Genomic DNA, 27,760 nt, shown 5'->3' with positions numbered 1-27,760 from the left:
CCCAGGTCTCTGAAGGGGACCTCTCCCTCCTCCCCCCCCTCCCTCCTCACCCCAGGTCTCTGAAGGGGACCTCTCCCTCCTCCCTCCCCCCCTCCTCACCCCAGGTCTCTGAAGGGGACCTCTCCCTCCCCCCTCCCCCCAGGTCTCTGAAGGGGACCTCTCCCTCCTCCCTCCCCCCCCTCCTCACCCCAGGTCTCTGAAGGGGACCTCTCCCTCCTCCGCCCCCTCCCTCCTCACCCCAGGTCTCTGAAGGGGACCTCTCCCTCCTCCCCCTCCTCCCAGGTCTCTGAAGGGACCTCTCCCTCCTCCCCCCCTTCCCTCCTCACCCCAGGTCTCTGAAGGGGACCTCTCCCTCCTCCCCCCCCCCCCCTCCTCACCCCAGGTCTCTGAAGGGGACCTCTCCCTCCTCCCCCCCCTCCCTCCTCACCCCAGGTCTCTGAAGGGGACCTCTCCCTCCTCCGCCCCCTCCCTCCTCACCCCAGGTCTCTGAAGGGGACCTCTCCCTCCTCCCCTCCTCCCCCCCCCTCCCTCCTCACCCCAGGTCTCTGAAGGGGACCTCGAACTCCAGCTCCTCCCGGGTGAGCGTCTCCACCTTCTCGATGAAGTTCTTGAAGGCCGACTTGAGCTTGTGCCTCATCTCTCGCTCCATCTGCTCTGCGTACAGGTCGTCGCGGTCGTGCATGTGCTGGTGCTTGCCCAGGTCCGTGGTGATCTCGCCCACCTCCGTGTAGAACTGCACGTCCGTGTGGCGCTTCTTACCGAACATGATGGCGTTCTGGAGGGGGGTGGGGGGGGGGGGGGGGTGGGTCATGTTAGTGTTGCAATAGGTCATGTGGGAGCGAGATGTTGTTGTACTGTTTTGTTTTTGCACGTGGTCACGGCGTTAGATGACCACGTTGTTCGAGCGCCAACTGGTGTGGTGGAACATTCTAGTGGAGGACTAAGAAGTGGGTCTGGGTAACCGGGGTCCTGTGGTAACGGCGCTCGCACTCTCACACACACACCTTGAGGTGGAAGTGCAGCACGATGATCATCTCTCCGTCGCAGGGCTGGAAGATGGAGTGTTTGATGTTGTTGTAGAGGATGTCCACCTTGTCTCCCCGCACCGACGTGAAGCGGAAACCTGGAGGCGGGACACACACACACGGTTACACATGACGCACACACACACACCTTCTCTGGATCTCCATCCTTCCTTTCCTGTTTCATCTCCTCCCTCTGGTCTCCCTCCATCCTGCTCCTTCCTCCCTGCCTGCCTAAGGACATCCCCCCCCCCCCCCCCCCCCCCCTCCCTCCCCCTCACCATTAGTATGGGCCTCCAGAGAGCCCTGCATCCTCTTCTGGGCGATGTTGGGTCTGATGTAGAGGTCTTTGAGCTTGGGGTTGCTGCGGTTCAGGTTGATGACCAGCGAGTCCTGCTTGACGATGCCCTCCTTCTCCTTCTCCTCCGCCTCGCGCATCTTGTAGCGCTTCTGCACCTCCTTGATGATGCGGAAGGCGTTCTGGAGGTTGGTGGAGGGCACGATGGGGTCGCCCGGCGCCTTGAGGTTGGACGCCCGGTACGTGCTGACGGAGGGAGGAGGAGGAGAGAGAGAGAGGACGGAGGGAGGAGGAGAGAGGACGGAGGGAGAGACAGGAATAGGGAGGAGAAAGGAGGGAGTGGGGAAGAAAGGAAGAAGGTGCATTGGGAGAAAGGAGAGGGCGGATGTTGAGACACACGGCGGGCAGATGAGGCTGAGGATTTTAAAAGCGACAGATATGAGGAGGCGTGTCTCCGCTCACATCTCCTTGACGAAGGTGGCGTCCGGGTTGGGGAAGATGTTGCCCTCGTGGCGGCCGAGGGACGAGCCGGGGACAAAGAAGTTTATCCTCAGGTAGGTGTAGTCTCCCTCCACAGACGAGCTGATGTTCTAGAGAGAGAGAGAGAGAGAGAGAGAGAGAGAGAGAGAGAGAGGGGATGAGTGGAGGAGAGAGAGAGAAAGGGGATGAGAGGAGGAGAGAGAGAGAAAGGGGATGAGAGGAGGAGAGAGAGAGGGGGGATGAGAGGAGGAGGAGAGAGAGAGAGGGGATGAGAGGAGGAGGAGAGAGAGAAAGGGGATGAGAGAGGGATATGAGAGATAGAGAGACAGAGAGAGGGGGGGGAGAGAGGGAGGGGGATGAGAGAGAGCGACAGACAGTGAGAGAGAGAGAGGAGAACGAGCCGCCCGCCCAGCCGCCCTGGCAGAGCCGTACCTTGATGGTGGCGATGTGGAAGGGCGTGGCGATGCCGAACACGGGCATGACCACCGTCTCGTACTTCTTGTCGATGTAGATCTTCATGTCTCTGATGTCCTTCTCTCGAGGCATCTGGGCCACGTTCTTGTAGGAGATGTTGGATTTCCTGGCCCTGGGGGACAGAGGGAGGGAGAGATATTCCTACGTTGGTGATGGAGAGAATGCTTTTTTTCTTCCCTTCACCTAATTATATGCAATTAATATTTCCTGACTTAATATCAGCCCTCCTCCCCCTCCATCACTCACTTCTGGATCTGCTGCTCTCCCTTCTGCTCCGTCAGGCGTCGCTTGGCCTCCTCGTTCACCTGATTGGCCAACTCCTTCTGGTGGGCCCGCCTCTTCTCCTCCGCCGTCATCTCATTCTGACCAATCAGACGACGAGAGCTTACACATGCGGGCCGGGCTCAGAAATGACGAGACAACCAAGACACACGCGCACGCACGCACACACACACACACACGCACACGCACACACGCTCACACACACGCTCACACACACGCTCACACACACGCTCACACACACGCTCACACACACGCTCACACACACGCTCACACACACGCTCACACACACGCTCACACACACGCTCACACACACGCTCACACACACACTCACCCTGGTCCTGTCTGCCAGCAGGGCAGCTCCCCACACACACACACACACACACGCTCACACACACACACTCACCCTGGTCCTGTCTGCCAGCAGGGCAGCTCCTCGCGCTCCCTTCCCCAGCAGCTCCTCTGCGTCGTCTGCATCTTCCTCCTCGTCCTCCTCGTCATCGTTCTGCAAAGCAACAAGCACAGGTCAGGCCCTCGTTCTGCCCGGCAACAGGTGACAAGGCGGGGGGCGGGGTCTCTCACCTTGAGGAAGATCCCCACGTTCTTTATCTTCTTCTTCACGGGTGTGAGTACTGTGGCGGGGTCGTCCTACACACAGCAAACACACACACACACTTTAGCATGGAAACAGACACACAGTGTGTGTGTGTGTTAGTGGGCAGAGCGTGTGTGTGTGTGTGTGTGTGTGTGTGTTAGTGGCAGAGCGTGTGTGGAGAGAGTGTGTGTGTTAGTGGCAGAGCGTGTGTGGAGAGTGTGTGTGTTAGTGGCAGAGCGTGTGTGTGGAGAGAGTGTGTGTTTGTTACTGGCAAAGCGTGTGTGGAGAGTGTGTATTAGTTGCAGTGTGTGTGTGTGTGTAGAGAGAGTGTGTGTGTGTGTTAGCGGCACAGCGTGTGTGGAGGGGGCGTGTCCTACCTCGTTGATCTGCACGCTGTCTCCTATGAACAGGGCATATTTTTTCTGCTCCTCCTTCTTCCCCTCCTTGTTTACCAGGTCAGCAAAACCCAAACTGATGCTCAACACCATGCCTGATACACACAAATTACACAGATAAATATCCAGACAATGCTGTGTGTGTGTGTGTGTGTGGTGTGTGTGTGTGTGTGTGATTCCTCACCCTTCTTCAGTTTGTACTGGTTTTTACTGTTCAAGACCAGGGAACCTTCACGGAATTCAATACCCATGGCAAACCTGGAAAGGAACCACGCACACAACATGAAGACGGGTGTGTGTGTGTGTGTGTGTGTGTGTGTGAGAGAAGATGCCCAGGAGTGTGTGTGTGTGTGTGTGTGTGTGAGAGAGAGAGAGAGAGAGAGAGAGCACCCCAGCGTTCCTCACCCGAGGTTCTTGGTGAGTTTGGCCACCAGCTCTGGTTTCTCCTTCTTCACGTAGTCCACAACACTGGTGTAAGCATCGCAGATCTTCACCCCTGTAGGACAACACACAGCCTTATTCTTACACACACACACACACACGCACACACACCGACCTACCCTACCGTCCAGTCCCACACACACACACACCGACCTACCCTCCGGTCCCACACACACACACCGACCCTACAGTCCCACACACTGGCTTAAGTCTTACACACACACCGACCTACCCTACCATACCCTCCGGTCCCACACACACCGACCCTACGGTCTCCCACACACACACACCGACCTACCCTACCCTACGGACCCACACACACACACCGACCCTACGGTCCCACACACACACACACACCGACCCTACGGTCCCACACACACACACACACCGACCTACCCTCCCCTCCAGTCCCACACACACACCGACCTACCCTACCCTCCGGACCCACACACACCGACCCTACGGTCCCACACACACACCCACCGTGCTTGAGCTCCTTCAGCAGCTCCTCCTCCACCAGCAGCAGGAAGGCGTAGTTGTCCTGCATCTCCTGGGTGGGGTCCACCATCAGGGTGCGCACCAGGTTGGAGCAGTACGACTTGTAGCGGATCCCCATGGCGCACGTGATGGCGCCGAAGTGCATGTGGTTCTTGTCGCTGTGGGAGGAGAACAGGGGGAGAAGGGTTTGGGTTACGGGGGTTCATGATGGTGTCGGGGGGGGGGCGAGGTTTGGAAGTTGATGAATGAAGCGTCATGGTTTGATTTGACCCGACTTTTAGAATTTTGACACGCACACACACGCGTGAAAAGGTCCCGTCGTAGTCTGTCCCCCACCCCATAATTCCACAACCCTCCGCTCGACGTGGAGACCGTCGCGGTTGCCGGCGGTTACCTGACGACGCTGAACTTGAGGCTGTAGTTGCCGCCGCTCTGGATGATGGGCGGGTAGCACATCTCCACCGTGGACGGGTCGGCCCCGCCCAGGAACTTCTTCTCCTCGATGGCCTTCTCCACCGACTCTGCCAGCTTACTGTGGCGCACCTTCTGCAGGCGGGGTGAAGAGTGTGTGTGTGTGGAGGGGGAAAGAGGGAGAAGAGTGAAGGAGGTTAAAATGATGGGTAACAAACTGCGTACCAACACTGAGACAGTGTAACGACACAACAACATCATGAGCCCAAGCGTGACATTGTGCCCTTTCACAAAGAGGCTGTCGGTTTTAAAATACACCGTGACCCCTGCCCTCTGACCTCGTCTGCATCGACGATCTCCATGACCCTCTCCTTGAAGAACTTGGAATAGACCTCGCTGGTGACGGCCGCAGCCTTCTTCATTAGAGCCAGCTCCCCGTCCTCCTTCACAGCCATGGTGTAGGCCACCACCGCACTGATGTCCACCTGGGGGGAGGGGGAGAGAGGGAGAGAGGGTTGAACAACCAAAACCACATGCAGACACACACAGAGCAGGTCCCTCACTGCCTGTCTCCCCTCCCCTCCCCTCCCCCTCCCCCTCCCCCCTACTCCTCCTCCTCCTCTCCCCTCCTCCTCACCTTCTCCAGGCCCTCGGCTGTGATCATGTCGTTCCAGCTCTTCATGTACTCTCCAGGGAACTTGTCTTTGCTGAACACCCCGACAGTCTTGCCCTCCTTACTTCCCCTGATGGCCTCCATCATCTTCTCAAAGTTGCCCTTGTTACTCTCGTTCTGGGAGGAGAGAGAGATACAGGGAAAGGTTATAGCCAACAAACTAATAAAAGCTGATGTTTCATGAAAGCATGTGTGTGACAGCATTTATACATGTGTGTGTATGCATGTGTATTGTGTGTGTGTGTGTGTGTTCATGCAGTCTAGAAAAGGCATGAAGGTATCTCTGAGGAAGAGGTAGAATGACAAGACATTCAATACCATTTCTTAGTGGGGTAAAGACAATGCGGGATCCAGGAAGTAACAAGCAGCCCGCCCAATAGGACCCTGACCTTTTCCCTGACGAGCAGTGTGATTGGTGGAACCCCGTTGGCGTTCTCGTTGCCCTTGGTGACGGCCACCTGTTTCAGGAACTCCACCTTCTTCTTGCTGGCCAGGAAGATGATCTTGGTCTCGCAGAAGACCATGATGGTGTCGGTCAACTCGTAACCAAACAACCAGGTCTGGGGTCAAGAGGACAACATGGAGCTTAATACTGGTGTTCATTCTACATAGTTACGCCATGTGTACAGACTAGGCCAAAAATGTACTATAATGTTAAATATTAATATAACAATTTTTTCAACTTATTTTTATTCTAGTGAAATCCTTGATACTGTAATTATTGGTCAAACCTAAGGCCACAGTTCCTGCAGGTAGATTATCGTTTAATGGGTATTATTTGCTGGCTGCTTTGGTAGTGATTTATAATAATTTTCCTGCAAGCATCTAAATCGTGTGTAGTGAGTCGCCTACCTGGAGAGCTGTGGACTTTGCGTACACAATCTCCTCGTCCACCCCAACCGAGACCACCATGGCATCCACTTTGCCGAACTCATCCTCGGCTTTCTTGAATTGAATAAAACGCCCAAAATAAAAGTTGTTGGTGATACATTCTCATAATAATAACAGATACATTTGAGTGTAGTTGAACCGGCCCTCTGGCTGCACTAGATGCTTTGACTGTTAGTCTAAATTCTGATAACCGTCTGTTCAGATAACTATAAGCATCGGGGTAAGATGGCTAGCTTCCTTTATTGAACAAACTATTATAAGTTGTTAGCTAGCTCTATGATTAAACATGACCTACCTATCAGGGAGTTACATAAACGTAAGTAATAGCTCCCATGAGTGTGGCACTGGAAATACGGAGCCTACTAACAAAAATGAATCGCTGCATGAATAGAGCATTATGAATGAAAATGGTTCACTGAAACATGCCTGTGTCCAGCTAGCAACTTTCAGATAGACCAAAACTGGTTGGCTAGCTTAGCAATTAGCTACACGCGGCTAGCAGGCTAACCGGAACGCGTAGAGATGCTGTGATATTGAAAACTTGACAATTAGCACACCTGTACGTGTTGCATTGAATTTTGATATCTAGCTATAAAAAAACGTTGATGAAACTGTCAAATGATGGCTGCTAACTAGTTAAATGGATCCTACATTGTGAGGGAACATGGGTTACATACCTATCCATTATTGCTATTGATGCTACTACGCTCGTTGCTGGCTAGCTTCATAACGTGGATGTGCCAAATGAAATATAATGCTACTTGCTTGCTAACGAATGTAAGCTAGCTAGTTAGCTGGATGCTGATCTATATTTGGCTAGTTTGCAAGAGAGGAACAACCGGACTTGGATCAAATTATTACAATACATGAGTACCTTTCTAGGTAAAATGAAACTCTAAAATGTACATCTGCAATTCTGTTCTAAGCATCGGATCAAAATACTGAGAACAGCACATTAGAGGCCTTCTTCCGCTTATTATTGGTGCTGAATAGGCTCGAGCACCAGGACTCTCTCCAGTCATGCCGAAAACAAAGTCAACACCACGACTATCCAAAACGCGGCTTGCAGTCAGCATCCTTGGGATAATCTGTATTCAATTTCCATCTTGTTTGTTCCCAAAATTATATATTTTTCGTTTTATTATTTACCTTCCAGTTGCCGTATAAGCGCTTGATTCGGCGGTAAAACGCGTCCTTGTCCAAGTTTACCGCCATAGCGAATCCTCTGGTCTTTCAAACTCCAGCTCCCGGCTTCTCAGCAGGCCGGATGAGTGTCAACTCACTCTCTTTCCACGCCTCGAAACCCCTCTATCAATAGACAGCCTCGTTTGTACGCTGGTTATTATTTTACCAAAGACGCGACAATCCGTGTAATGCAATTAAAAATCGTTATTTTATATATTTATGAAATAACATATATAAGATTACAATCGATGACTAGTTTAAAACCTCGAAAAAACATCATTGGTTATGCATTATATACTGTTTTTGTTTCCCTATTCACTGCCACGCACCAATCTCCATAAAATTAATGCCTTTTCTTCTTCTCCCCCTCCTTCCCTCTCTTCCTCTTCCTCTCCCTCCCCTTCTCGTGGTCGTCTCGTTTACATGGTAGCAGTGAGCATATATAGGACAGTTCCCACCCAAGCGAGGGCAATTTATGCATTTTCTGGTTGTATAACAGACACAAATTTGATGATACAATTTTGCTACATGCACACTTTAGGTAACGGTCCTTTGTAAAATGTGTACAATTGTCTCTACTTAATGATTAAATAAAACAATGTAGGCTTCATTTAATCATGCATATAATACATGAGTTGGCTATTAATTGTTTGTAAAAACGTTTTACGTGTCTTTTGTTTTCCATTCTGTGCTATAATGTTGCACATTGCTCCACAGCGCCTCCCCACAAAGACCCAGTCTGGCTGAACCTCGAAGACCATGCGCTTATTTCCCGCCACAGAATTCTGGTTAATCACGTCACAGATTCAACTTCGCAAAAGCGCGCGGAAATGTCACTGACGTTTGAGGAGTGATTCTGAAAACTCACTAAAAAGTAAAACGAGACGAACAAATTCAATCACAATATGTCAAACAATTATACCCGTGAATCCGAAATTAAAACATGATATTTCATAATAAAAATACATTTGTGGAAGATGTTTTATATAAAGCAGGCATTTCGTTAACATATTTTTTTACCCTTCAAAGAGTGCCTTTTGAATATAAATGTTCCTTTCGTCCAAAGAAGCTGTATGTACATGTTAAACATTGTTTATTTAAAACCACACAGGCAAAATGTTTTTAAACAGAAAAAACAAGTGTGTGGAGGGGGCATCTATATATTACTTTAATCATTTTGTAACATAATCCCAATACTTACTTTTTCACCAAATTCGCCTTGAAGCAAAAATGTATAATTCATCAATGTATGATATACATTTATATCAAAGGAAGGTCTAGCCTGCCAACGTCATCATTAAGTTATATGTTCATGGGAACTCTAATATAAATGTTATAGACCAATTAGATCATGTCATGGGGATCAACGGTTACTGTGTGCTTGATATAATTAATACCTTCTGTAGTTTTATCACTGTTAAACCGTCAAATTGTACTTAGACAGGACAGGTTTCTGCAGGTTCCATAACAAAGTACCAGCATCGTTAAAACAAAAATCAAACTCGTTTCTCGGAAATGTTAGTCCACAGTGTCGGTCCTACCATGATAGTTTGTGAAACAGTGGCATCACATATATAATATTAGACTTAAGACGGTTTCCTCAACGCATGAAATCAAGTCTTACCCCTGGAAAGGAAACGTTTTCAGTTCAGTATGACAGCGTAGAAAACCCTGACCCCAAAGTGTCTGTCCTCTGGAAAGAGATTTCACCTGTGGCTCTGGCTTCAACGGTCAGATGCCATGAAAAGAGTCAAACCCATTTGCCATTTTGCCCCCAAGCCCTCCAGAAGTTTAAATAATTAAAAACGTGGTCATATAAAACCCTACTCATCAAAAGTATTTTGTTTCCCTCCTCATGAATCTGATGAGTCAGCTGTTCATCTGCGATCTGCATCTTCTCAGAGCAACGTCAGGGAACTGGAAGAAGACTAGTCTCATTCATGGATTCATCACTCATTCACTCATCCATCCATCCATCGTTCCTGTCCTCCGTCAGATCTGTCCGTTCCTTACGTGACGGAGGTGGAGTTTTGCCCCCTGATCGCACACCAGGCCACGAACACGTCCCTGTGAAAGGGCATCCAACAATACCTCAATCAATACCTCCAAAAACACCCCGATTACAACACTGTAATCAATACCTCAACCAATAATCACAAACACAACCATGAGAGGGAATATCAACACCTCAATTCATTGACTAAAGTAATCAAACCATGTGTACATGTAGTGCATAAAAATATCCATGATTAGGAGCATGAAACGAGTGTGTCCGAGTGTGTGTGTCCACGCTCCCCACCTCCAGTGTGTGTGTGTGTGTGTGTCTCCACGGCCCCTCCTGCAGTGTGTGTGTGTGTGTCTCCACGGCCCCACCTCCAGTGTGTGTGTGTGTGTCTCCACGGCCCCCACCTGCAGTGTGTGTGTGTGTGTCTCCACGGCCCCCTCCTGCAGTGTGTGTGTGTGTGTCTCCACGGCCCCCACCTGCAGTGTGTGGCCACACACTCGTTGCTGCAGTACTCGTTGTCCCAGTCCTTGCTCTCCACCGCTGGGTTAGTGCAGCCAGCCCTGGCACACACAACACTGGGGCCAGGGGCAGGGGGGGTGAGCGCCGGCCCCGGGGCCACCATCACCTCCACCTCCATCTGGGGAGGGGTGGGAGACACACAAAGCGAACAGAGACACAGTTAACAATTTTAGCGTCAAATATAAAAAAAAAAGACATTTTCCTCTCAAAATCCCACACCGGGTCACATGACACGCCCCCCACCTCGTTCCTGTGATCTTACCCCTTCCTCTCCATCCGTCACTTCCTCCCCTGGCGTTACCATGGCGCACGACTGCCCCACCTCCACGGTGAGAGAGGTGGGGGTGGGCAGCGACGCCCCCGCCGACGCCCCCGCCGAGTCGGACTGCAAGGAGGCGGGGACGATCTTGATCTGCAGAGGAGGCGGGGCCTGCACGGCTGCACCCCCGCCCCGTGGTTTGGCCTGCAGGGGTGGAGGGGGCTGGGCATGTACCATCTGCTGCAGGCGGGGGGGAGGAGGGGTGTTTTGCATCTGCTGGAGAGGAGGGGGCTGGCGTGCCGAGGAGGAGGTGAGCGTCACCCCCCCGGCTGGCATGGCGGTGGCCACGCCCCCTTCCTGCTTGATGATGATCTTGGTGACGGTGGGGGGGTCGGGCGGGGGCGGCGCCGCGGGTTTGGTGGCGCCCGTCCGAGAACGAGTGGAGACCTGACAAAACAGGAACCCCTTTTTGACTTCACGTCAACGATAGAAAAGTCACATAGAAACCACTGAAAATAACAATACAAACAGTAGATAACACAGCCCTAACGCAGACAAACATACATACATCATATTATTGGGATAGACTTTACAGAATATAAGAGTTTACTGTACAGGGAATACAACTCAGACGTCAATGCAGCCAGACCTGAGGCAGGTCCAGAATGATGTTGGAGGTGCAGATGTTGGTAATGGTGTTCTGGTCGGGGTTGTAGTGGGGCAGGCGGCCCGAGCGGGTGGAGCCTGCAGGGGCTGAGAGGACCGGGGCGGGGGCGGGGGCAGGGGGGGGCTCCGGGGGGGACGGCGAGGGGGCGGAGTCCAGAACTTCTATAGTGGGCTGGAGGAGGGTAGAAGGTGAGGGAAAGAGAGAGGGAGAGAGAGAGTGTAAAGAGATACAAGGATTACATAGAGAAGAGTTAATATAATCATGTCTGATCTGTGGGCAACTGTAAAGCCCTTAATAACTTTCCTTGTAAGAAGGGCTATGCTAATAAAGTTGGATTTGAAGGGCTATGCTAATAAAGTTGGATTTGAAGGGCTATGCTAATAAAGTTGGATTTGAAGGGCTATGCTAATAAAGTTGGATTTGAAGGGCTATGCTAATAAAGTTGGATTTGAAGGGCTATGCTAATAAAGTTGGATCTGAGCTGGACAAGCCCCTACACACCTGGTTGGCTCTGTAAGCTGACAGAGCCTTCAGGTACTCTCTCTTAGCTGCCTCTGTCTTCCTCTTGTACACCTGAGAGACGGACGAGAGACAGAGTTGGACAGAGAGACAGAGTTGTAGAGAGAGAGAGTTAGAGAGAGAGAGTTAGAGAGAGAGAGTTAGAGAGAGAGTTGGAGAGAGAGAGTTAGAGAGAGAATTAGAGAGAGTTGGAGAGAGAGAGAGAGTTGGAGAGAGAGAGAGAGAGAGTTGGACAGAGAGAGTTGGACAGAGAGAGAGAGAGTTGGACAGAGAGAGACAGCCATTAGCATGCCTTCACTAGATAGTGTTTCAAGTGGGTCGCGTGTGTCGTGTGTAGTACAACAAAGTGGACAGGATAAGTGGACCCCCACACCTGCTTCTGCTCCTCCCCCAGGCTGTCCCACATGGACGCCACGATCTTGGACACGTCCCCGAAGGTGGCGTTGGGGTTCTGGCCCTTAATGGCCGCCTGTGTGTCCCTGAAGAACAGGGCGTAGGCCGACACGGGCTTCTGGGGCTCGTGGGGGTCCTTCTTCTTCTTCCCTTTCTTCGCCCCCCCTCCCCCTCCCGCTGCTCCTCCTCCCCCTGCTCCTCCCCTCCTCAGCAGGGCCGGGGGGGCGCTGGCGGAGGGGGCGTGGAGGGAGGAGTCGGAGAAAGGCTGGTCCAGGGAGATGACCCCAGGGGAGACGGACAGAGAGACTGGGGACTCCACTAGTACGCTCTGACGGGACAGAGAGAGAGAGGGAGAGAGAGGGGAGGGGGGGAGAGAGAGAGGGGGGGGGAGAGAGAGGGAGATGGGGGGGAGAGAGAGAGAGAGAGAGAGAGAGAGAGAGAGAGAGAGAGAGAGAGAGAGAGAGAGAGAGAGAGAGAGAGAGAGAGAGAGAGAGAGAGAGAGAAAGATAAGAGACAACAAATTAGCTACATATACAGTATGCTGATATTGGTACACATCGAGCCAAGAAGTGCAGCTCAGGTTAAGTTAGACTTAGGTTCTAGCACTTTGAGATGTATTTTCGGATGAAAGGTGCGTTAGAAATAAAGTATTATTTATTAGGTTGTCGAAGTTCAAATATCTTCCTGGACGTAGGTTATAGGGGTTTATACAGGGAGTCAGGTGGCTGAGCGGTTAGGGAGTCGGGCTAGTAATCCGAAGGTTGCCAGTTCGATTCCCGGTCAGGCCAACTGACGTTGTGTCCTTGGGCAAGGCACTTCACCCTACTTGCCTCAGGGGAATGTCCCTGTACTTACTGTAAGTTGCTCTGGATAAGAGCGTCTGCTAAATGACTAAATGTAAATGTAAATGTTTACAGTCCTTCAAGACTCAACATTTGTTGTAGGCGGCGCTTCGTACAAGTTCACAGGCCAAGCCTTGAAGTTCACCTCAGACCTTAACAAATGGACCATGCAGACTCACCCGTCTGAAGTCATCCATGTCATCATCCTGTAGCGAGCCGGTGGGCGAGGCCGTGGCTGACAGAGGGTGGTCAGGTGACTGTGGCCGCGGCAGGATAGTCCCGCCCCCCAGGCTGAGCCCCAGCTGGGCGCTGAGCTCTGATTGGTCAATGGTGGTCAGCTGGTTGTGGCTCAAGAGGCTGTGACCCATGTCACTCATCGGAACATCGATGGTCATGGGGGAGGAGCTACTGAACTGAGAGCCAATCGGGTGGCCAAGATCCTGGGGGGGAGGGGATAACAGGACTAGAGTTATTGACACAAATGCTCTATAGTCAAAACGTTCGATTGTTGTTCAGGCAAAATATTTTCCGATAGTTTTAGTGATTTCCAGGTTGGGTATGAACAATCCTCACCATTCCCAGGGCAGACCCCAGCAGAGCGCCCCCTCCTGGCTGGCTGATCACCCCCAGGCTGAGGTGCTCCAGGCCCTGCGAGGCGGGGTTGACGAAGGTGGAGGCGAAGGAGGGGTCTTCGCCCCCGACCACCGCGTTCCCGGGGACCACCACGCTGCCCGAGGGGCCCCCGTCTGACAGCTCCCCAAAGTGGGCCACCACGTCGGACACTGTGAGGGCAGAGTCTGGGTCCAGGGAGATGGGGGGGATCTCAAACTCCTCATCACCCAAGCTGGGGGTGTGGAAGGTCTGGAGGACAGGTGTGGGGGTAGAAGATAGGTGTAAAGGAATGGAAGAGGTGGGGAAGTAGAGAAGGATGAAAGGAAAATGAGGTAAAGATTATATAAAAAGAGGGGAGAGCATGACGAAGGGGAAAGAGCGAAAGAGGGAGATAAAACAAAAAAAAACAGGGGCCAAAGATCCAGGTGTGAAACAAAGATGAAAAGAAGAGAGGGAAGAGAGAAGGAGAGAGAAGGTTAGAGCTTCCTATGTTCTCCTCCCCGTCAGGGTGAGTGAAGAGCGTGAGAGAAAGGGGGGATGAGGAGTACCTCTGAGGAGGAGAGAAAGGGATGACCCGGGCCTGGGATGGCCAGGTAGTTGTCACTGCCTCCAGGGAACTGAAACAACAACAGCAGCTGCAGTTTCAGCATCATCACCATCATGGACACCGTTGTGTTTAGGAACAGCAAGCAAAAAGAAGTATTCCCTTCTTACTTAGTACAGTTAGCGACTTCATGCAAACACTTCTACTAGCATGACTGCAGCAAAGGTCCATATGTCAACTGTTCTTTCAGTGTCTCTCTCCCACACACACACGCACACACGGTAAACAATAAAACGGTTCGCCTTCCAACACGTCGGACAAGCAAAACGCAGATAGATTTGGAATCAGCAAACCCTTTGCTTGGTCAAGACATGTAGTGTTAATAACACCAGTGCCCCACACGTTCCAGGGTGTCAGTCACAATAAGTTTTTACTTTGTGCTGGGGTGTGGAGGGTCACCTTGTTAACGGCGTCAAATCCATTGAAAGACTGTGGATCCAGGAACTCTGGATCGCCGTGCTGTCCGGTGCCGTCCGTTAGATCAGAGTAAAAATTCAGGTCCATCTTTCAATTCTCGTCTCATGTGAGATTCAATGGGATGGGATGGCAAAATAAGCCCTTACGTCTGAATAGGCTAGATAGCTAGCTAGCATCGACTGGAAATTGCCTTACTGCCAGGGTCTGTGAGGCTAGGATTACAGAGCTACCGTTAGCTTCACCTACACGTCTACCTACAAGACAAGGTACCCCGTAAAAGCGTCAACAACCCAATAAATCGGCCTTAGAGACAAACGTTTGCTACTCCTAAAAAGCATGTTGGTGACATGTCCGCACCGGTACCGCTACTAAAAATAGCCTGTCTAGTCAGCAAGCAAAGTACCTACTTGCTGACTAGACCTAGTCGAACATAGCCAGCGTGCTTGACGCAAGGCTGCGGTAAGTCAATCCAGTCTAGTCTCGCTAGGTAGACGCTCCACTGTCGTCTACATCATGTCAGATACTATACGTCTAATGTTTAAACGTATGGACCCAAATCATTAAAATCAATAGCTTATGTAACATTTGTAGACAGGTAGCATAACATCATTCAAACATAAATTAATCTTGAAGACCATAAATGTGCGTGTCTCGTTGCATGACAACTCTTTCTCCCCTCCCTCTTTCTCTCAGAACCCGTCGAGCCAGGACTCTTAATGGAAACGGAACTCCGGATTTGGTCGCCATAATCTTAGGTGCACTGTCAGTGTCAGGAGTCTGGACGGGGATGTTTTTTGGTCGTTTGTTTACATCGTGTTCTCAAAATAAACTAGGTTATTTCATTCTGATGCTGTGTATAACACCAAATAATGGTTATATTTTACCACCTACTAGGCCATATCAATAAACGCCCATACAACTTCAGCGATTTATATTCCTGACAGTTTCATAATGGTTCATCCAAACGGCCTAGTAGTAGGCTACTGTAAGGAGCACAGCCAAATCTGTTCTAGTAGCTATTTAACATCCAGTATGATAAAAAAATCCAATTTAGGATATCATACTTCCAAACGCACCATGTCTAAAATGACAAAATTTCAAGGATTTATAGTCATCCACATACAAGAAGCCACATCCAATAATTTACTAGGATAATATCAGTGAGGATACAGGAATGACGTTAACTAAAGCAAAGGGATTTTATAGTAAAATAAACACGTGAAGCGAATTTATTTCAGCGAAATACTTCTTATCAAGAAACTAAAGGTTATAGCCAGATATTGTCATGGCTATGAGTGAGGGATCATTGTTGTGTTTCTGTAAACCAAAGATTGTGGACTTGATTGTATGATCCGACCTGTTCACATTAAAGTAGATTGACGGTACAGGAAGGATTCTCAATACGAAGCTCTCTACTCTTTCTCTTACCTCCATGCTCACCCAGAAATATGGCTTAGTCCCACTTTCTGAAGTTCGAACAAGATGATTTTCCTCAATATTATAACATGGCACCAGCTTCCGGATTGTACAAGTGGAAGTGACATCATAACGCTTACGCACCGTTACAGTTTAACCGTTTTGTAACCCGGGGTCGATTAGATGGGTGTGTTTTTTGATTTGGAACCTGAAAATAAGGAATAACTCCGCACGTCCATGCTACCCCGGCGCAGTAAATTGCGAATGCTGGTGTCCAAGTGCACTGTGAAGACAAAGCGTATGGAATTGATCTACAAAAAAACCATAACATTTATACTTTCTTTCAAAATTGGTTTTATTACCATTTTTCAAGCAGTCTTTTTCATATTTTTATATTAATGTAATAAAAAAAAAAACCTCAGGACTTATGTACAAGCAAAAACTGTTAGGGAGAAATAAACAGATTCCCTTAAAAACAAAAGTCAGAACACTGAGAAGGACAGTTGAGTGGAATTTAAAATACCTCCAGTTTGTTTCATCTCCTATTAGCACGAGTTCACAAGCGTTGTAGGAGGCACGTCCCACACACACGCACGCACAAACCACTGATCTATGCCTAGAAGGCTACCATCAGGACACACTGTAAATAAAAGGGGATAGGTTGACGCCGATAAGCAGCATAACCGCATAGCAGGAATCCCACGTGACTTCCCAGGGTGTAAGCGCACCATCGTATGATCAACCAATCACACGCGCACACACGTCGATAAAACGTCGTACGAACGACGAAGCAACACAAATACAGCGTTGCAATAGCATGCGGTGTGACGGTGTTTATAACAACGGTGGTGCGATGTAAAACAAGCCCTCTGCAAACACTGTTTACTAACCGCTCTTCGGAAACTCGCTCTGCACTGCTTGATATGCAAACCTTCCTGTTCTCTACAAGCTTGTTTTCTACTCTTGAAGCCACCGTGTCCACTCTCCTAACTAACCTTACACACACACACACACACACACACACACACACACCGTCATTCCCAGACAAGACAGAAAACCAGACACACAAAGCAGAGAGCTTACTTTTTTCCAGTCTCGAACACTTCTTCTACAAATTAGAACCCTGAGTCACTCAGTGGAACACACACTCTGTTCCAGATTATTCTATCCACTGTGGTGGTGATGGTTCATTCATTGGTCCTCTGTATCATGAAAGTCCATACACTCATTAATACCACACTCGTCCGAACTACAGTACGGTACACATTCGACATGTGAACACACACACACACACACACACACACACACACACACGAGCACTCTTGCACTTAGTTCATTTGAGGAATCGTGTTGGCTTTTGTAGCTTGTCTTTTTTTGTGGAATGGTGAAACCTTAAAGATAATGACTGACAGCTAGGTGTAGGAGGAAGGCTCTATCCAAGCCCTGGCCAATGACAGTCCTTTAAAAGCTGTCTGACCCCGGGGACTCCTTAGCCCCGCCCCCATTGGCATTTCTTTTTTTTACTTTATTGGCTGATTCGGGTTGATGAGCTGGTTTCGCTGTTGTGGCCAATCAGGAGTAGATGGTGATGACCTCACTTCCTCCTCCCCTGACCAATAGGACGCGTTCCAGGCCCTCCGTCAGAACCTCCAGGAACTCCATGTCTGAACATCAGTTAAGGAGAGTCACTGAGACACAGTAAGCTAGAGAGAAATGCAGACAGCGAGAGAGAGAGAGAGAGAGAGAACAGAGAAGAAATGAGAGAGAGAAAGATAAACAAAAAGAGTGTGAGAGAGAAACAGAGAGGAAGACAGAGAGGGAGAGAAACAAAAAGAGGGAGAGAGACAGGGAGAGAGAGAGACATAGGGAGAGCGAGAGGGAGACATAGGGAGAGAGACATAGGGAGAGCGAGAGACAGACAGGGAGAGAGAGAGAGACATGGAGAGAGAGAGACATAGGGAGAGAATGAGAGCGAAGGTGGAGAGTGAAGGATACAGTTCTCGTCCCCGTCGGCGTTCCTGGGAGGCCCCGGCATGTTGAGCAGGACCAGCCGAGCATCATGGGACTTGTTGACGATGACCTCGTTCAGCCTGACGGCTGTGTGCATGCGGCGCACGTTGGAGTGATCCCTGCAGCAGGACAGGGCAGGGGAGACCTGTCAGCTCACAGCTTCTGTCTGCCTGGGATGGTGTCAGCGTGTGTGTGTATCAGTGTATCACGTGCGTGTGTCATGGTGTCAGCGAGTGTGTGTGTATCAGTGCATCACGTGTGTGTGTGTGTATATGTGTATCACGTGTGTGTGTGTATCAGTATCACACGTGTATGTGTGTGTGTGTATGTGTGTATCACGTGTGTATCAGTATCACACGTGTGTGTGTGTGTGTGTGTGTGAGAGAGAGAGAGAGAGAGAGAGAGACTCACGGCCTGATGCTGAGCATGTCTCTGAAGCCCTCGGGGGTGCTGCAGCCAGACTGCGTGGCTCGGTACTGCTGCGCCCTCTCCTTGGTCCAGGTCATGTGGACCCGCCTGTGCTCCGGTACCGACCCCCCGCCCCCTCCCGCCCCCCCTCCCCCGCCCCCTCCCGACTTCTCAGAATTGGCCGTCCCCCCCCCGGGTGCGTCGGTGTCCTCGTCGTCGTCTGAGCCGATGCTGGTCAGACGCAGCATGGAGTTACGGTCCTTCACCAGCTGGGCCTGAGACACACACACACACACACGTGGATCCAAAGGCACATACACAGTGTGCGTTAGATACACTCAACCAGACGGCTCACACAATCCTCCATCGCCTTCCAGCTTCTGTCTTGCATTGTTCCGTCTTTCTGCCCTTTGTTTTTCACCCCCTTCACCTCTTTTCTCTTCTCTCTCTCTCCTTCTCTCCCTGTACCTGTCTCTCTCTCTCTTCTCTCTCTACCCGTCTCTCTCTCTCCTCCTCTCTCTGTATCCGTCTCTCTCTCCTCCTCCTCTCTCTGTACCCGTCTCTCTCTCACCTTCTCTCTCTGTACCTGTCTCTCTCTCTCCTCCTCTCTCTGTACCCGTCTCTCTCTCACCTTCTCTCTCTGTACCCGTCTCTCTCTCTCCTCCTCTCTCTGTACCCGTCTCTCTCTCACCTTCTCTCTCTGTACCCGTCTCTCTCTCTCCTCCTCTCTCTGTACCCGTCTCTCTCTCACCTTCTCTCTCTGTACCCGTCTCTCTCTCACCTTCTCTCTCTGTACCTGTCTCTCTCTGTTGAAGTGTCTGGGGTTGCTAGTGTTCACTCCAACAGTCCTTAACCTGGGGGAGAAACACACCTACCCAACACAGACAGTCACTGACTACTGAAACACACACACACACACACGCTCCTCACACACACACACACACACACACACACACAGGCTGTTCACAAACACACACGCTGCACTCACACTTAACACACAGCTAAGCTCTCTAAATCCTTGGACACACAATTAGATACCCTACCAAAAAACCCTACCAGAAAGCCCTACCTGAAACCTTAAAAAACACTAGCAGAAACTTTAAAAACACAACAAGAAACCCTAAGAAACAACTAGAACCTCTAAGAAACACTTTTAAAACCTTAAAAACACTATTAGAAACCCTATGAAACACACCAGAAACCTTAAGAAACACTATTAAAAACAGTAGTGGAAACTTGAAAAACACAAGAAACCCTAAGCAACACAACTAAAAACACAACTATCAACCTTAAAAACACTATCAGAAACACAACTATCAACCTTTAAAAATCTATTAGAAACACAACCATCAACCTTAAAAACACTATTAGAAACCCTAAGAAACACAACTAGGAAACACAAACCCCAGGAGTAACCTACTCTGTATTCCGTCCGCTCACAGAGAAGGTGCGGCTCTGACAGCCGACGCAAACTGGCCTCGTCAAAACTCCAGCGGTCTCGCTTGGGAGGGAGGTCAGGGGAGGTGAGCAGAGGAGGGGGGTGAAGGTGAGCGTGTGGAGGTGAAGGACGAGCGCACACGCACGCGCACACGCACGCGCACACGCACGCAGGATCTTACCTCTTTCTCCCTGTCGGACTTTGACAGCCTCATCTGCCTCAGCATCTGAGAGCGCTGCTCCATCATCAGGGTCCTCTCATACGTGTACGCACTGATGTCACTGTTATGCTGGGGGGGGAGAGAGAGAGAGAGAGAGAGACAGAGGGGAAGAGAGAGAGAGGGGGGAGGGAGAGAGAGTGGGAGAGAGTGGGAGAGAAAGAGGGAAAGAGAGAGATGGAAGGAATGAGAAAGAAAAGATGGTCTTAGTAAGTCAGGGGTACTCCACACACACACACACACACACACACACACACACACACACACTCTACTCACCATCTCCACCACCTCCACCTCAGCCTCTATGCGCAGGTGGTACAGGAAGGTGGCCAGGTCCTTCTTCATCTGGATGGAGTTGTCCTCCATCTGGGCCACCGTGAAGATACGCATGCCACACTTACGCCACACCTGGGGAACACACACACATATATACGCTATAGCTGGTGGGCAACACAAACACACACTCAGAGCTATAGCTGGTGGGCAACACATACATAACACACACCAACCACACACACACACACTCAGAGCTATAGCTGGTAGGCAACACATACATAACACACACGTCACACAAATGCAGCTCACACACCTGACATCACACACACACAGTCACACACCCACCCCCTCCCTGGTCACCGTGTGTGTGTGGTCCCCCCACCTTGTGCTGGCGCAGCAGGAAGGGCAGCAGCATGAGCATGCCCCCGTCGTGGACAATCCACCACACGTCGATGGTGCCCTCGCTGCACGGCTCGCTGCTGCCCGGGAACAGAGAGATGTTCTTGGGGACCAGCAGGGCCATGTGGGCCGCGGTGGTGACCCTCACCGTGTCTGGAGGACAGAGAGAGGGAGGGGGGGTGAGTGTTCACACACACACACACACACACAGTATCAGGAGTTACAGAGACAGGGCATCCTAACTCCAGCCCATCACCACACACACACACCCCTACATTTAGTCATTTAGCAGACGCTCTTATCCAGAGCGACTTACAGTAAGTACAGGGACATTCCCCCGAGGCAAGTAGGGTGAAGTGCCTTGCCCAAGGACACAACGTCATTTTGCACGGCCGGGAATCGAACCGGCGACCTTCTGATTACTAGCCCGATTCTCTAACCGCTCAGCCACCTGACCCCCCTACTCACTGATGAAGGTCTTCCAGGACTGGGGGTCCTCGCTCTGCCTCCAGGCCAGGGGCCAGCCCATCACCACCGTGTTGTGCCTCATGCCTCCCAGGCCGCTGGACTGGATCATGTGACTGATGCCCTCGCGGGGCTTCTGGGCCACGATGCACTGGCAGAAACCCTTCACCTTCTCCTTATCCATCAGGTGCTTCAGAGTCTGGGGGGAGAGGGGGGGGGGGGGGGGGGGGGGGAGGGACGGAGAAAAGTGGGGGTGAGAGACAGACACACAGAGAGAGAGAGACAGAGAGAGCGAGAGAGACAGACAGCCAGCCAGAGAGAGAGACAGACACACACAGAAAGAGAGACAGAGAGAGACAGACACACACAGAGAGAGAGACAGACAGCCAGCCAGATAGAGAGAGAGGTAGAGACACACACAGAGAGACAGAGAGAGCGAGAGAGACAGACAGCCAGCCAGAGAGAGAGACAGGCACACAGAAAGAGAGACAGAGACAGACACACACAGAGAGAGAGACAGACAGCCAGATAGAGAGAGAGGTAGAGACACACACAGAGAGCGAGAGAGACAGACAGCCAGCCAGAGAGAGAGACAGACACACACAGAAAGAGAGACAGAGAGAGACACACACAGAGAGAGACAGACAGACAGTCAGATAGAGAGAGAGGTAGAGACACACACAGAGAGACAGACAGAGAGAGCCAGCCCTGTGTACCTGCTCTGCAGCCAGGGCCTCCCCGTAGCTGTGGAGGTAGTTCCCAGGGATGACCGTGCCCACGATGGTCAGGCCCTTCCCGGCCTTCAGCTGGGAGGCGAACGTGAGCAGGCGGGGAGACTTGACGTGGGCGTCCTCATCCAGCTTCAACAGCACCAGCAGCTGGGGCCTGCCACAAAGCACCGTGTGTGTGTGTGTGTGTGTGAGAGTGAGAGAGTGAGAGAGGTTGGACGGGAGAGGGAGAGAAGGAAAGAGAGAGGAGAGGGAGAGAAGGTGAAAGGGAGAGACAGTGAGTAAATCTGTGTATACTATTAAAGCTCTGTTTTAACGGAGTGTGTGTGTGTGTGTGGGCTTGTACCTCCAGTTCTTGGTGTGTGGCGGCCCCTCCTCCAGCCTCAAGAGGGCGTAGCGAGCAGCACTGAGCGACAGCCCACGGATCCCATCGCCCCACTCCTTCTCTGCTCTGCAACACACACACACACACACACACACTCTTTATACATCCTACCACCTCAACATCTTGGGATGAACGCAACTCTACACACACACACGAGCCTAGGAAGAGGGCTACACACATACACACACACAATCTATAGGTTGCCTGGTTCCCATGGTAACCTACCCGTGGTACTCGATGTACTTGTAGATCATGCCAGCGATCACCATGGCAACGAGAGCGTAGTACCACGAGGAAATGAACATCAGAGCCAGGCAGATGATCATGCCCAGAAACGACAAGGACCTACAGAGACACACACACACACACACACTCCATTCATAAATTCACTTCTATTGTCCACACTGGTGTGTGTTTTAAGCAGTGTATTTCTTTGTGTCTAATGTGTGTGTGTTGGTGTGTGTGTGTGTGTGTACCAGTGGTAGTAGGAGAAGCGAGGTCTCCAGTTGGGAGTCCTCAGCAAGGTCTGCAGTGCACAGGCCAGGTTCACAAACAGGTAACACATCAGGAAGAACCTGGAGACGGGGGGGGGAGACATGGCTGGGAGATCATACACATTATACACCTGCTGTATCGCTCACTCTTAAACACACACACACACACACCTGCGCTCACATGGAGAGGATGGGGGCCACCACACACACACCTGCGCTCACATGGAAAGGATGGGGGCCACCACACACACACACACACACACACACACCTGCGCTCACATGGAGAGGATGGGGGCCACCACACACACACACACACACACACACACACACACCTGCGCTCACATGGAGAGGATGGGGGCCACCACACACACACACACACACACACACACGCTCACACGTGCGCTCACATGGAGAGGATGGGGGCCACCATGTCCAGAGAGGCGATCAGGATGCCCAGCTCAGCGATCAGAGCAGTCAGCAGCAGGGCCCAGGTGGGCTCCCCATTAGCCTTCCCATGACCAAACACCTGCACACACACACACACACACACACACACACAGAGGTGAGCCAGGTCAAGGGATTTTGTGTGAAGAACGTGTTAGAGAGAGGTCATACAGGACAGGCAGTAAAAGAGAGTGATAGAGAGTAAGAAAGAAAGTAAGAGAGAGGGTGAGGGAGAGAGAGAGAGAGAGAGAAAGTCAGAGAGAGAGAAGGAGTGAGAAAGTCAGAGAGAGAGAGGTGTCTGACCCTGAGGAAGGGGACGATGTTGTCCTTGGCGATGGCCTGCAGGAGGCGGGGAGCGCCCGTCAACGATTGGAGGCCTGCCCCGCACGTCGAGAAGAAGGAACCAATCACGATAACCCAGTGGGAGGGCCAGGCGAGAGTTCCCACGACCAGCTTACCCTTCACTGAGTCACCAAACCTGCAGGGGGCACCAGAGGCGAGAGATGGATCAGAGAAAGGAAAGAGACCACATCAAAAACACGGAATCAGATGGGAGAGGTTAGTTAGGCAAAGCAATCAATCATCTGTCTCTCTCTCCCTCCCCCTCTACCTCCCCCTCTCCCCCTCCCCCCTCTCCCTGGACCAGAGGATACTGACTTGTCTCTGAGCAGGACTCCCTCGATGCAGGATCCAAACAGAACCACACTGCTGAGGTCTGGTGTCAGCGCTCAGGAAAACAACATCAACAACATACATCCAACACATTGGGAACCCACAAAAAAAGGTTCTAAAAAGGTTTTAAAGGTTCTAAAAAATATATATATTTTCTACAAAAAAACTTTTGAAAGGCTGAAAGAAATGTCCATCCATTCATTCATTCATCCATTCATTATTCATTCATTCATGGGAGGATACAGACGAGGGAGGTGGTGAGGATGGCCAGGATGGTTCCCATGGGGATGGAACGCTGAGCATCCCTCAGATCTCCTGACCTGTTAGAGCCTGCCATGATACCTGGAGGGGAGAGGGGGGGGGGGGGGGAGAGAGGGAGAGAACAAGAAAAGGGGAGAAAGAATGAGAGGAGAAATAGGGAGAGAGAAATAGGGGGAGAAAAAGAGAGAGAGAGAGAGAGAGAGAGAGAGAGAGAGAGAGAGAGAGAGAGAGAGAGAGAGAGAAAAGGGGGTGGAGGGAAGACAAAAGAAGAGACACAGAGAGAGGTGTTATTCACCCCTGCTAACCCACACAGCTACACCCACTTCCTGCTGCTGAGAATTCTCCTGAAGATGTCATGAGAGACAGGAAGTGTACCTGTGACCGAAGGGAAGAAGATGCCCACCAATAGGGTGAAGGAGGTGGTGATGTCGGCGAACACGTAGGGCAGCCGATTGGTCGGCGGGTGGCTGGCCCCTGAGGAAGGGAGGGACCTCTTCTCGAGCACTTCCCCTTTGCTCAGGTAGGAACTCCACAGGTTCTCTGCAGAACGGAGAACAGATGAGCGGACGAGTGGAACCCTGCAGGGCTGAGGTTCTGAGGGCAAGGGGGTGAGTTCTCCTGCAGGGCTGAGGTTCTGAGGGCAAGGGGGTGAGTTCTCCTGCAGGGCTGAGGTTCTGAGGGCAAGGGGGTGAGTTCTCCTGCAGGGCTGAGGTTCTGAGGGCAAGGGGGTGAGTTCTCCTGCAGGGCTGAGGTTCTGAGGGCAAGGGGGTGAGTTCTCCTGCAGGGCTGAGGTTCTGAGGGCAAGGGCGTGAGTTCTCCTGCAGGGCTGAGGTTCTGAGGGCAAGGGGGTGAGTTCTCCTGCCGGCGCCGTGCTCTGCTGAGCTCAGCTGGTTCTGTTCTGCTGCGTCATGCTACCTCTAGAGCCAAGGCAGTGTCAAGCAGATTCACGTTCCGCTAGGCTGGGATGTTGTGCAGAAACATGAGCCTTTATGTTAGATTATTTGTGAGTGAGTGTGTGTGTGGGGGGGGGGCGGGAGGGGGGGGGGTTGTGGATGTGTGTGTGTGTGTGGGGGGGGGGGGGGTTGTGGCTGTGTGTGTGTGTGGGGGGGGGGTTGTGGCTGTGTGTGTGTGTGTGTGGGGGGGGGGGGTTGTGGCTGTGTGTGTGTGTGTGTGTGTGTGGGGGGGGGGTTGTGGCTGTGTGTGTGTGTGTGTGTGTGGGGGGGGGGGGGTTGTGGCTGTGTGTGTGTGTGTGTGTGTGTGTGGGGGGGGGGGGGGGGTTGTGGCTGTGTGTGTGTGTGGGGGGGGGGGGGTTGTGGCTGTGTGTGTGTGTGTGTGTGTGTGTGGGGGGGGGGGGGTTGTGGCTGTGTGTGTGTGTGTGTGTGTGGGGGGGGGGTTGTGGCTGTGTGTGTGTGTGTGTGTGTGTGTGTGTGTGTGGGGGGGGGGGGGTTGTGGCTGTGTGTGTGTGTGTGTGTGTGTGTGTGTGTGTGGGGGGGGGGGGGTTGTGGCTGTGTGTGTGTGTGTGTGTGTGTGTGTGTGTGTGTGTGTGTGTGTACCGGTGATCACTCCGCTGGCCAGGCCGGGGATGCCCTCTATCTGCGTGACGTTGCTGTGTGTGAAGTAGTCGTCACACGAGGCGTTCAGCTTGGGGTCGTCGCCGCAGAGCTGCAGCCACAGGTAGGTGGTCTGCTCCGACGGGGCGAGACCACCGCCGGGGTCAAGGTTCGGGGTCGCCGTGACGTTTTCTAAAAAGGAGGGATGGAGAGATGGGTGGACACGGGAACGGTTTAGTCGTGGTGAGGCCCGATTGGTGCGTCCGGCTAAACACGCCGCGTGATAGGTCGACAGCGCTACATGTGAGTGGATGGGGTACAAACCAGAGAGGGGGGGGGGGGAGGGTGTGGTTGGCCTGGTCTCCTCCTGGCGTGGGGACCTCGGAGGGCAGGGTGGTCTTGGCACAGTGGCCGTCCAGCAGGGCGTGGCCCGACAACGTCCGGTTACCCAGCATGCACACCCTGAGGGGGAGGGGCAGAGCACAGGATTAGCGTCCGATTGGTCCGTCTAGAGAGAGAGCCTCGGGAGGGGATTGGTGGGTCGATGGGTCAGTCAGTTTGAAGGGGGATGTGTCAGAGTGGGAGTCTGTTGGGAAATGGGATCTTATTTATTTATTTGTTTATTTTCGAAGTAGAGTAGAAGTGGCCTGATAACACATCTCTAGAATCTTACCGGAAACTTCTCCCAGATCAGCACTTGTCGCAAAAAAAAAAAAAAAAAAAAACAGCTAACAACCACCACAACAACCACAACAACATCACGACCCCCGACCCCTGGGAGGGGGGGGGGGGGGGTCGACCAGCGAGGCGCGTCCACTCACGGGAAGGCGGGCGTGTGGAAGGCGGACACGAGCGCGCCGGTGTAGATGGACAGGATGGACACCACGACGCAGGCCAGGAAGACGGACGCCAGCTTGTTGACGTACTTGACGCCCACGAACACCAGCAGCGCCATCAGCAGCAGGCACACCGAGCCGTACACGCGCATGTTGTTGAGCATGGCCGCGCCCTCGCCGTCAGGCCCGCTCGGCACGAAGATGGCGGCCCACGGAGCCATGTACATCTGGGGGAGGGGGGGGAGGAGGAGAAGGGGGTTGAGGAGCGGGATGGGCATGGCTCAGTGGTAGAGCGCCCACACTCCCCCCCCCCCCCCCCCGTAAAATCTCGACGGATTAAAAAGCGTCCGCTGAATGAGTACATGATGTATTATTCATTGTTATTACAGCCATGGTTATCTTATTGTGATTACGTCTATGGTGTTAAAGGTGTGATGGGGACTATAGAGACTGCGACACTGAGGAGGGTCAGGCTGGAGAGGACAGTGATGATGATGATGATGGTGTTGATGACGAGGAGGAGGGGAATGAAGAGGAGGGAGGAGGACAGAAAGAGGAGAAGGGAGGATGGTGTTGATGAAACAGGGAGGTGAGGAGGAGGGAGGTGAGGAGGAGGGAAGTGAGGAGGGAGGTGAGGAAGAAGGGAACAGGAGGTGAGGAAGGAGGGAACAGGAGGTGAGGAAGGAGGGAGGTGAGGAAGGAGGGAGGTGAGGAAGGAGGGAAGTGAGGAAGCAGGAAGTGAGGAAGGAGGAAGGTGAGGAAGGAGGAAGGTGAGGAAGGAGGGAATTGAGGAAGGAGGGAAGTGAGGAAGGAGGGAGTTGAGGAAGGAGGGAAGTGAGGAAGCAGGAAGTGAGGAAGGAGGGAGGTGAGGAAGGAGGGAGGTGAGGAAGGAGGGAGTTGAGGAAGGAGGGAGGTGAGGAAGGAGGGAAGTGAGGAAGCAGGAAGTGAGGAAGGAGGGAAGTGAGGAAGGAGGGAGGTGAGGAAGGTGAGGAAGGAGGGAGCTGAGGAAGGAGGGAAGTGAGGAAGCAGGAAGGAGGGAGGTGAGGAAGGAGGGAGGTGAGGAAGGAGGGAGGTGAGGAAGGAGGGAGGTGAGGAAGGAGGGAGGTGAGGGTTCCCACCAGCAGGATCTCGATGGCTCCTAGGATGTACATGGCCCCAGCGAAGGTGGTGCCCAGGTAGAAACACAGGCCCACCGCCCCGCCGAACTCTGGACCCAGAGACCTGGAGATCATGAAGTAGGATCCTCCCGCTGGACAGAGACAGGGGGGGGGGGGGGTACAGG

At 52.1% G+C, this 27,760-nt stretch overlaps 3 protein-coding genes across 3 annotated transcripts in view; all 3 read right to left on the bottom strand.

Annotated features, from left to right (window-relative positions):
- The window catches only part of supt16h (SPT16 homolog, facilitates chromatin remodeling subunit), a gene marked incomplete in the record, with an annotated part of 10,551 nt that extends 2,588 nt beyond the window's left edge, over positions 1–7,963 (bottom strand). Inside the window, 18 exon segments of the mRNA XM_067261270.1 lie at positions 537–775; positions 1,005–1,123; positions 1,304–1,566; positions 1,783–1,910; positions 2,233–2,386; positions 2,521–2,636; positions 2,960–3,058; positions 3,136–3,201; positions 3,526–3,638; positions 3,728–3,801; positions 3,949–4,039; positions 4,468–4,640; positions 4,877–5,028; positions 5,232–5,378; positions 5,531–5,683; positions 5,956–6,126; positions 6,419–6,511; positions 7,607–7,963. Coding sequence (XP_067117371.1) covers positions 537–775; positions 1,005–1,123; positions 1,304–1,566; positions 1,783–1,910; positions 2,233–2,386; positions 2,521–2,636; positions 2,960–3,058; positions 3,136–3,201; positions 3,526–3,638; positions 3,728–3,801; positions 3,949–4,039; positions 4,468–4,640; positions 4,877–5,028; positions 5,232–5,378; positions 5,531–5,683; positions 5,956–6,126; positions 6,419–6,511; positions 7,607–7,672 — 2,417 coding nt within the window.
- Positions 7,964–8,644: 681 nt separating this feature from the next.
- On the bottom strand, positions 8,645–15,978 carry tox4b (TOX high mobility group box family member 4 b). The gene is made up of 11 exons (XM_067261273.1): positions 15,908–15,978; positions 14,462–14,691; positions 14,007–14,075; positions 13,420–13,707; positions 13,026–13,286; positions 11,985–12,332; positions 11,594–11,665; positions 11,075–11,263; positions 10,429–10,872; positions 10,124–10,284; positions 8,645–9,709 (listed from the first exon to the last, which is right to left on the bottom strand). The coding sequence occupies exons 2-11, from the start codon at positions 14,564–14,566 to the stop codon at positions 9,652–9,654; spliced, it is 1,995 nt and encodes a 664-aa protein (XP_067117374.1). The 5' UTR covers positions 14,567–14,691; positions 15,908–15,978; the 3' UTR covers positions 8,645–9,651.
- Positions 15,979–16,238: 260 nt separating this feature from the next.
- The window catches only part of LOC136967480 (solute carrier family 12 member 6-like), an 18,882-nt gene continuing 7,360 nt past the window's right edge, over positions 16,239–27,760 (bottom strand). Inside the window, exons 7-26 of the mRNA XM_067261282.1 lie at positions 27,597–27,727; positions 26,464–26,705; positions 25,983–26,104; positions 25,646–25,840; positions 24,468–24,632; positions 24,075–24,173; positions 23,817–23,874; positions 23,463–23,637; positions 23,123–23,241; positions 22,698–22,796; positions 22,447–22,566; positions 22,183–22,287; positions 21,825–21,993; positions 21,112–21,307; positions 20,627–20,796; positions 20,245–20,376; positions 19,933–20,040; positions 18,317–18,588; positions 17,891–18,024; positions 16,239–17,559 (exon numbers count right to left, since the gene is read on the bottom strand). Coding sequence (XP_067117383.1) covers positions 17,468–17,559; positions 17,891–18,024; positions 18,317–18,588; positions 19,933–20,040; positions 20,245–20,376; positions 20,627–20,796; positions 21,112–21,307; positions 21,825–21,993; positions 22,183–22,287; positions 22,447–22,566; positions 22,698–22,796; positions 23,123–23,241; positions 23,463–23,637; positions 23,817–23,874; positions 24,075–24,173; positions 24,468–24,632; positions 25,646–25,840; positions 25,983–26,104; positions 26,464–26,705; positions 27,597–27,727 — 2,903 coding nt within the window. The 3' untranslated portion in view covers positions 16,239–17,467. The remainder of the gene's footprint in view (positions 17,560–17,890; positions 18,025–18,316; positions 18,589–19,932; positions 20,041–20,244; positions 20,377–20,626; positions 20,797–21,111; positions 21,308–21,824; positions 21,994–22,182; positions 22,288–22,446; positions 22,567–22,697; positions 22,797–23,122; positions 23,242–23,462; positions 23,638–23,816; positions 23,875–24,074; positions 24,174–24,467; positions 24,633–25,645; positions 25,841–25,982; positions 26,105–26,463; positions 26,706–27,596; positions 27,728–27,760) is intronic.

This window comes from Osmerus mordax, chromosome 23 (assembly GCF_038355195.1).
Source record: "Osmerus mordax isolate fOsmMor3 chromosome 23, fOsmMor3.pri, whole genome shotgun sequence".
NCBI lineage: Eukaryota > Metazoa > Chordata > Actinopteri > Osmeriformes > Osmeridae > Osmerus > Osmerus mordax.
The sequence above is the reverse complement of the archived record's forward strand: the minus strand, read 5'-3'. Positions and strand labels throughout refer to the sequence as shown.

Bases quoted from the DNA above. Each gene is read 5' to 3' on its own strand.
- tox4b (XM_067261273.1), bottom strand. From the start codon at position 14,566: ATGGACCTGAATTTTTACTCTGATCTAACGGACGGCACCGGACAGCAC. The intron at 12,333-13,025 runs GTGAGTCTGCAT...CTGTCCCGTCAG, and splicing joins ACATGGATGACTTCAGACGG to AGCGTACTAGTGGAGTCCCC. The intron at 11,264-11,593 runs GTGTGTAGGGGC...ACCCTCCTCCAG, and splicing joins CAGCTTACAGAGCCAACCAG to CCCACTATAGAAGTTCTGGA.